General features: G+C 41.8%; 1 protein-coding gene across 2 annotated transcripts in view; it reads right to left on the reverse strand.

The window, feature by feature from the left end:
* Positions 1-6280, reverse strand: part of COMMD10 (COMM domain containing 10) — a 58901-nt gene extending 52621 nt beyond the window's left edge. The window contains exons 1-4 of one of the 2 annotated variants that reach the window (XM_081880581.1): positions 6183-6280; positions 4900-4990; positions 3375-3485; positions 2245-2400 (exon numbers count right to left, since the gene is read on the reverse strand). In XM_081880581.1, the coding sequence (XP_081736707.1) occupies positions 2245-2400; positions 3375-3485; positions 4900-4990; positions 6183-6217 (393 nt within the window). In that variant the 5' untranslated portion in view covers positions 6218-6280. The remainder of the gene's footprint in view (positions 1-2244; positions 2401-3374; positions 3486-4899; positions 4991-6182) is intronic. The other variant, XM_081880582.1, reaches the window with a different exon arrangement.
* Between the last annotated feature and the right edge of the window lie 2990 nt (positions 6281-9270).

The raw sequence follows: 9270 nt of genomic DNA on the forward strand, positions 1-9270 counted from the left end.
AGCTGAGTGGCAAGGGGGGAGATGCTTCGTCTAAAAAAATTACCAGGGGAAAACGAGAAGATTTGGCTTGTGGATTTCATTAACGACTCTACTATAATCTGAGTCCTTCCTTTCAAGTTGTCACAAATCATGTGCATGTCTATCACACTGATTCAACCCGGTTCACACATATGGCATTTCCATGCAAGAACAGCTGACATGAGTCCTAAGAGCACAAACAGCTGATGGAGCCTGCTGCAGATTGGTACTTATCCCAAGCAACACAAGGGTAGCTCTTGTTAAAATAGCACCCAATACTAAAAAAATCCCCAAAAACAAATGTGTCAAAGCGAAGGACAAGCTAACATTCTCCTGCCTTTTCATCTGGCTCTGACCTTCTGCCTCCCTAAAAGTGTGTAGCCTTTCAACCATCTACTGGGCTCAGGCAGCTACTCCATGGGATCAATAATAAAAGTTCATAATACAATGTTCCCCTTCCTGCCTTCTTACCTAATGGGGTATGTAAGAGTATTTAAAGAAGCAATCTATCCCACATAAGGCACAGAAGTAAACACAATTCTCTTGATAGAGCACCATTAGAGTAGTTTTTGCTTAAACCTTTCCAAACTCATTTGTCACCTTAATTATGCTCTTAACAGTAACAGAGGTGGTTATTTTTTTTAATAGTCCCAGGTTTTAATACTCAGTACATTCTAATTTCCTCCCATCTCCCTTATGCATCCATCTCATATGTATGTTTTTTTAACTGTACATGAATGAAAACTGTAAACAATCAGTACAGTGACAACCAATTAAAATAAGATGAGGCACAGCAGAGAATAAGATTCGTGGTGATACAACAGAAACGAATGCTCTGAATGTATTATTTATTAATGTATTGCGACATTAATAAATGAACAAATAAATAAATAAATAAACGCTCTGATCTTGCTACATGTATGTGTTGCCTTAAGGAAACTTGGGCACACTGCCCAAGTACATTTCACAATTCAACCAGTAACCACATCTACCGATAATACTATGCAATATGTTATTCTTAAATACCGTATTTTTCGCACCATAACACTCACTTTTTTCCTCCTAGAAAGTAAGGGGAAATGTCTGTGCGTGTTATGGAGCGAATGCCTGCGGGTGGCGGGGGGGGATCTGCTGCAGTCGTGAGCAGAGGATCCATGGTTCCCCTTCCTTCCCTCCTCCGTGGTTACAAAGCATGGATCCACATGGATCCTCAGGATTTTTGCACTGGGCTACTCCAAACTCACTGTCAGATCACATGTCTGTGGCCACAGCATGAACCACAAAAATTATATATCCACTATTTCGTTTAGAATATTTTTTTCTTGTTTTCCTCCTCTAAAAACTACGTGCGTGTTATGGTCTGGTGCATGTTACAGAGCAAAAAATACGGTAAATGGTTTCATTGCCTTATTTGAATCATTTAATGCTGTACTCTCTTACACCAGCCAAGTATCTTATTCAACCAAAAAGCCAGTAACGTAAACTACTGGATTCTCTACAAGGCATTAATGGGTTCAAAGCAAGGTTTGTTGCTGTTTTTTGAACATAATGTGTCAAACTCTCAAAAATGACTCATGCATATGTATGTACACACACAAGAATGTTTACATTGCTTGGCTAGCAATAAAATCTAGGTTTACACTATTAAAATATTTCTTTCAATTTTGGCACACACCTAGTTCTTAGCTCATATGCATCACATTCACCATTTACCGTATTTTTCGCCCCATAGGGCGCACCTAGTTTTTTGGGGGGGAAATAAAGAAAAAAAAATTATTTCCCCCCCAAGGTGCGAGGCTGGGGCGGGGGAAGCCCGAGCTTCCCCCGACCCCAGCCCCCAGAACAGGCTGCTCTCCGCAAGCCGTGGGAGCCCTCCCGCGGCTTGCGCAGAGCTACCCGAATCCCCGGCGCGACTGCTCAGCGCGCCGGGACTTCGGGATAAGAGGCAGCGCTGCGCAAGCCGAGGGAGCCCTGGGGGAACTCCCGCGGGCTCCCACGGCTTGCGGATAGCTTCCTGAAGCCTGGAGAGGGAGAGGGGTCGGTGCACACCGACCCCTCTCACTCTCCAGGCTTCAGCGAAAGCCTGCATTCACCCCATAGGACGCACACACATTTCCCCTTCATTTTTGGAGGGGAAAAAGTGCGTCCTATAGGGCGAAAAATACGGTACTGTGTACCCTTTGTCCCAATGGAAAGGTATTTTCTATATGTTTCTGTAACTGTTACCTTCTGAGGTGACAAAGTCCTCTGTCTGAACTTTTCCACCGTCTCTGGACCTGCAGCAGCCCATGTGGTGGCAAACACTTCTGCTTTGTCGTGATCCACTTTGGAATGCTCCAACTGCTGTTGCAGAACAGTTGGCTTCAAGTTGTGATACACAGCCTGTAAAAAGAAAAAAGAAAAATAATGCAATACACACATTTCCCTAGCTGATACACTAGACAACATGCTAAACAACCCAAGTGATGGTAAATATTTGACACTCACAGTTCATTATTTAAGTCAAGGTGGGTATGTCCAAAATGCACAAAAAAAGTTAGCACAAAATTTACAACAGCAATGAGGGCACTGGCTGAAGGAAGAACAGAATGTTTCTAACAACAAAATATTTCTGCAACAGAAAGGATACTTAAAGTTGTAGGAACCCTTGAAATGATTAGCTGCACATTTGTTGCAGGGCAAACCGATTGTCTGGAAAGACCTTGTACAATTGACACATGATATACAGTACCAGGATAAAATCCTACTTAAGTCAATGTTTAGGATCAGGATGTTGTATTACTTGTAAACCTATTTACATGCCTAATAGCAGGCTTCCTCAACCTCAGCCCTCCAGATGTTTTTGGCCTTCAGCTCCCATGATCCCTAGCTAGCAGGACCAGTGGTCAGGGATGCTGGGAAGTGTAGTCTCAAAACATCTGGAGGGCCGAGGTTGAGGAAGCCTGCCTAACAAGAACAAATTGCAGCTCTATTATTTCTTCCTATGCACCTATCCCAGTTAACATATGGTATATGTTCTTCAGTCCCATGCACTACAGCACACCATTATATATACCACTGCAAGAAACAGGGAAGACTACAGGTGTGACATGTGTGTGCGCGCACACACACAGGATTCTGAATTACAAACCCAGATCATCCCAATTTAGATCACAATCCTATGCATGTTTTCTTGGAAGGTAGGTTCCATTCTGATTAATGCAGCTTACTCACTAATAAGCATGCAGGTACAGGAATCTTAAAGCACGAAAAAGCAATCCCAAGTGTTTTTAATGATGCAGTACCTTAAAGGAGGAGGATTATCCCTTATACTTTGCATCCTTTTACTGAAAGTATAGAACTATAATAGAAGATACCTGTTCCAAAATGAACGCAATGGTTTCAAGGACAAGATGGAGATCTTGCTTCTCCACTGAAAAAGCGGCTTGAAGCTTTTCTTCCTCCTCTTCTGTGAAAGTACTCTCAGCCTGAAATAAAAAGATTTCCATTTACCAAAAATTAAGATACTATTTTATTCCCTAGATTGATTGGTCTCATGCCTTTTCACAAACAGCATAAATGTCAATTATATTGGCAAAAGCTTCTTTACACTGAGTCAGTCCACTGGTTCACCTAGCTTATTATTATTTATACTAACAGGCAAAATCGCTCCAGAGCTTCAAACAGGAGTCACCATCTTTTATATAGCTCCCTCTCCTACTCCCATCTCTTCCAACCTCATCCTCTGGCTGTCATTGAACTAGCTTTCAGCCATTTCCCATGAGAGTGGAATAATAATTTTTAGTGGTGGTAGTAGTAGTAGTAGTAGTAATTAAATTTATATAGTACCCTATACCTGCATGTCTCAGGATGGTTCACAAAATAAAATTGCCTAAAGGAGAGCACAGCAGACTACAGCAGCATTTTTTTTAAAATAATATTTATTGAACATTTTCAAATATAACAGAAAAAAGAAAAAAGAAAAATAAAACATCCATTTTATAACCTTATTTTCATTGATATCCTTTCAGGACTTCCCCGCCCCACCCCCTTTTGTATTCCAATTCCTTCAAATAGATTCAACAAGTTCTTACCCCAAATTTTAAACTTATTATGATTAACCCAATGTTAAAAATGTTTTTCCATCCCCTAAAATTGACCCCGCTCCCTTCCACGAGTTCCCCTCTTTAATATGCAGAACAGGTTAAAATAAAAAAAAAATAGAAAAAAGAAAAAAGTATAGTTTAACACCCTTTGGATTCCAAAATCCCCCCCCCCCTTTCCCGGTTGCGTTCCCCAGTGTCCATCCCTGCTGTCATCCTGGAGGTCCCACATCTAGGCCGAAATCCTTCACAGGTCCACTTTGCCGTCTTTTTAAAAGTCTTTGCCGCCTTTTTGGTCATCTTTAATTTTGAACGTCCAATCTTGGAAGAACTCTATCTCAAAAGGGCCCATTTTTTCCATCCAAATCTCTGTATTCAAGAGCAAAAACTCCAATTTTGTTTCTTTAGACCTTTCAAATCTGGATGTCCCAAATGTTCCCACTTCCAACTTTATCCAATTCTTATTGTTCATGTTGTTCTTGTTATTCTCTCTCCTCACTTTCCTCTAGTTTCATTTCCTGCTCCCCTGCAGCATTTTTTAACCCCATCAGTGTGCCCGCAAAGCTAAAAAAACCTGTGAAACATCTACTGAATGGTTTTTTTCCCCAGGTGTTCCTCCCAGCAGAAAATATTGCCCTTACAGAGCTCTCAAAGGAAAGCTCCCATTGGCAGAGACACTTGGACAAGCAATTGTATTGTACTTTTCTGGAATCTATACTCAATTGTAGCCCATGGATACTACCAGCTTAAGAGATTTCACTGTGCATTGTGCAGTCATTTTCTCTCTGTGTATACAAACCTTTAGGTGCAGCTTCTGAAGGATGCGGGAGAGCAATCGAGAGAACTTTCCCGTGTCTATAGCGTTGATGAGGGACACAGCCTTTCGAACACTGGAAAAGGGGAAGAGAGGATGGCAAGAATCAGTTAAAGACAAGGGACCTGGTGGGCACAATAAGTTTTTCTCTGCTCTTTTCAGATGCCAAGAAGAGGTTTAAACAACAATGAAAAGGGCTGCCTACTTTTCCCAGGCAAAGTTCCTGAACACACAGGTGTTGTGAAAAAACCTTCCACCAGAGACACAGCTGCCGAAGGAAAAAAAAGAAACAGTCTCCTGATCAGGAATTATCACTTTATTTAAAATGCTTATTGAATATATGGAGGGGGGGAATTGTGTACATTTGAAAACGTGGGCAGAATTAAGATAAATTTAACAATGTAAATAAGTTTTGATGGATGTAATAATGGAATACTGAATGGCTTAGTTTATACAAAATATGCAGGGATTTATGTTATGCAAAGTGAACCATGGGAAGAGAAGAAGGGAAGTCACTGAAATTTTGAGGTTGTTCAAATGAATATTCTAAAATATAAAATAGAAAAGTTAATAAAAATTGTAGAAAAAAGACGACAGAATTACCACTTTATTCTATGCTTGAGCATAGCATTTCAGCTTCTGGGAAGCTAGAAATTAAAAATGCTGGAACTGCGAACAAAGGACTTGGAGGGGGTTATACCCAAGCAGAATTTTACATCTGGTTTTGGGCTGTCTAGTTCCTGCTTCTCAACCAGCACACCACCCTCCGCCCTGCCTAAAAGTGTGCGTTGCTGAGCTCATTACTGCTATTTTCCTTTGGTTCGTTGCTCTACACACATCACAGGCTATTCAACAGCACATGCTGCTGCTGCTGCTGTTGTTGCTTTTCCTACCACTGCACTTCTATGCGAAGAGGGGGAAATCAGCGATAGGTTTTCTTTGCAGCACAATTTGATGGACGTCTCGGAAACCAAGACGCGCTGAGTTCAGGAGAGTTTGCTCCCCAATAACCGTGTGCACAACAGCAACCCCGGTTGCCACGGAACTGTTCAGGCACAGGAATACCTACGAGGTAGGTAACGCTGGTGCGGGGAAAGAAACCTGCACATGCCCAGACACCACTTTGTTTTTACTACTTTAAGCCTTGGCATTGGAAACCGTTTCAAGGCGCCACCCCCCGCCTGCCCGTGCCATATTTAAAGGGAGAAACGGGGTTGGCGGCGCCTTTGGCAGACCCACAAGGGAGGAGGCAGCAGAGCAGACCCTACCTGAGGGTATCCGGAATAACAGTGGGCGCCGCCATCTTGGTTGCTGTCGATCATACTGTCCCCGCCCAGCCAATAGCCAGGCAGCTAAAGCCGAGAGCCAATCCCGGCTCAGGCTGCCTCGAGCTAGCTCCGCCTTTCGACTTCAACCCACAGGACTGAGGTTTAGCGTCGGAGATGCTTTCGCAAAGCGGGACGGAGGGCGGAGCGTCTCCTTCTCTGTCCGCTAGGCGGCGCAGTGCTTAGCTCGCATATGCCAGATCACTTTACGCCAATGGGTCACTGTTTAGGAATAATAATACCCAGCAGGGGCGGATTTGCGGGACAGGGTGCCCTGAGCGGGGACAAAATGTGAAAGGGGGCCCCTTGTAATATTTCTTATTCTCACAATAATTCCTTTGGGTACAATTGTTTTTCTAATGGATCTTCTCAGTAGGTACAACAACTGCTTTTATATATAAAAAATATGTCCAGAGGTGCTCTCATTTTCCTACTCATAATGAAATACTGCCCCTCAGTGTGGCCAAACTTAGATTCACAAAATGTTTAGGGTATGTGTACCCCTGTGTGTCCCCCAGAAAATAAAGCACTGGGTACTACACATAGGTGTGGTTGTTATAAAAGTTGGGTGCCCCCCTTACTCTCTGCAAGAGAAAATAAGGTTCCTAGGATCTGTGTTCCTTTGGAGAATCGAGACATGGCAGAGACTGCTGTAGCTTTAAGAAATATAATTTATTCACCTATTTGCCCCTTCAGTCTGCATGGAGGGAGTCCAGATCTTACAGCATGGTTATTTCAAGAAGGCACTATTCAATTTCAGAAGCCTTTATCCATACAGATATTGTTCATCTTCATCATTAATAATAATAATAATAATAATAATAATAAATTATTTATATTCCGCCCTCCCCAGCCGAAGCCGGGCTCAGAGCAGCTAACAGTAAAATGATACAACATTATAAAATCATTTAATTATAAAATCAGTTCAAATCAGATTAATGGCAACCATTGGGCTAGAGTTCTGTGAGGATTGCCAAAGGAGGGGGTCAGACTGTACCTTGGCCAAAGGCCTGGTGGAACAGCTCTGTCTTGCAGGCCCTGCGGAAAGATGTCAAGTCCTGCAGGGCCCTAGTCTCTTGTGCCAGAGCGTTCCCCCAGATTGGAGCCACAGCCGAAAAAGCCCGGGCTCTGGTTGAGGCCAGCCTAACCTCTCTGTGGCCTGGGACCTCCAAGATGTTTTGTTTGAAAACCGTAAGGTCTTCCGTGGGACATACCAGGAGAGGCGGTCCCATAGTTACGAGGGTCCTAGGCATTCATCACATTAAACATTCATCAGATGTCTTTTCAAAACTGTTGAATTATGAAAACATACTCAATAATTGCATGTTGAACTGGCTTGCTTCAGTGTCATTCCTCCCCTGCAGTTTTTCTAACTGCCCATCTATCAACAGATGCCTTCCTAGTTCCTTATTTCGGATGCAGAATACTGTTTCTGCGTTTGCACCTCTATGGCCCCTTCCTGGGTCTGCACACCACATTAAAGAGGCATTGTGCATGTGTGAGTACAAAAAGGAGTGGTATCTGCATTTTATTCAGCATTATTTTAAAATAACCCAGAGTTTACCGAGGGAAACAAATATGGGCAATAAACAGCTGGAGGGATCTCTTGACTTAACTGGGCCTCTTATGTAACTTGAACATGATATAATAGGCCCCTGTAACATACTCCTAAGGCACTGTGGTACTTGCATCATAATGATAGCAGAACAATTCTGGCCCTAAAAGTACAATCCCCCAAAGATTCCTGGGTAGAATATTACATGATAACATATCTGCACTGTTTTTAAAAAGATGAGCTGTCATGTCAGGGAGACCTATGGCTCCAGAAAGTCTAGTAGTTTCAATCCCAGGTTTTGACCATTAAGCTACCCCTTTGGGTTTCAAAGAGTGATTCTGATGTATTTTGGGCAAAATGCCAACTGGTCCCACTTCATCACTTGATGGAAAATGAGTCTGGCCTGTTCAACCACTCGTACCGATCAACGTCTGCTAAGGGGAGAGCTTCATAGTTAATGTTCACCAGCCTTGGCCTGTTAAGAGCATAACTATGCCAGAAAATTCACAAATCACAACCTCTTTCCAGGCTCTTTTTGTTTTTCAATAGCATAACCTAACAATACAAAACTGAACATAAGTAATATTTCCAAGCCCAAGTAGATCTGATTGAGGACCTCCAGTCTCAAAATCAGTTAAACTTGGAATAAAGCCTCGGCAAACATTTCAAGATATGATCCAGACACTTTCTTTCTAGGTCTCTGCAATCTTGCAACTGATACAAAACTTAAGTTGTAGTGTGTAGCTGAACACATTCCAAACTCCACACTAGAGTTTTGGAGTCAAAGAGCAACCATTTGTGAAGGGTATCTGGCTGCCTAGTAAGTTAAGTTCTCTGCTTTTTTGTTTTTAATACAATAATACTATTTTAACACAATAATGCTATTCGTAACACAATAATGTTATTTTTAAAAATATAAACAGTGAAAAGCAGCACAAAAACAGTTCTTTCTAGAAGAGAAAGAAATAATTAAGAACACTATAATGCTATTCTTAACACACTAATGCTATTTTTAATAATGCAGCACAAAAACAGTGCTTTCTAGAAGAGAAAGAAATAATTAAGAACACAATAATGCTATTCTTAACACAATAATGCTACTTTTAAAAATATAAACAGTGAAAAGCAGCACAAAAACAGTGCTTTCTAGAAGAGAAAGAAATAAAACTATTAAGAACACAGATATACAATAAAAACTACTAACTTTAGAAGCCCAGATTGTAAGACAACAAGGTGTTTAAAGCCTGAGTGAACAAAAATTTCTTCAACTAGTGCTGAAAAGAACATAAAGGTGGTGCAGGGAACATACGTTACTGGGAAGGATATTCCATAACCAGGGTTTTGCCACTGAGGTCTTTTTTCATTAGCCACCTGATTCACTTAGAATCATAGAATTGGAAGGGACCCATCGGTCATCTAGTCTAACCCCCTGAAAAGCAGGAATCTCAGCTCAAGCATCCATGACAGATGGCCACC

This window comes from Podarcis erhardii (assembly GCF_964252035.2).
Source record: "Podarcis erhardii genome assembly, chromosome: 11".
NCBI lineage: Eukaryota > Metazoa > Chordata > Lepidosauria > Squamata > Lacertidae > Podarcis > Podarcis erhardii.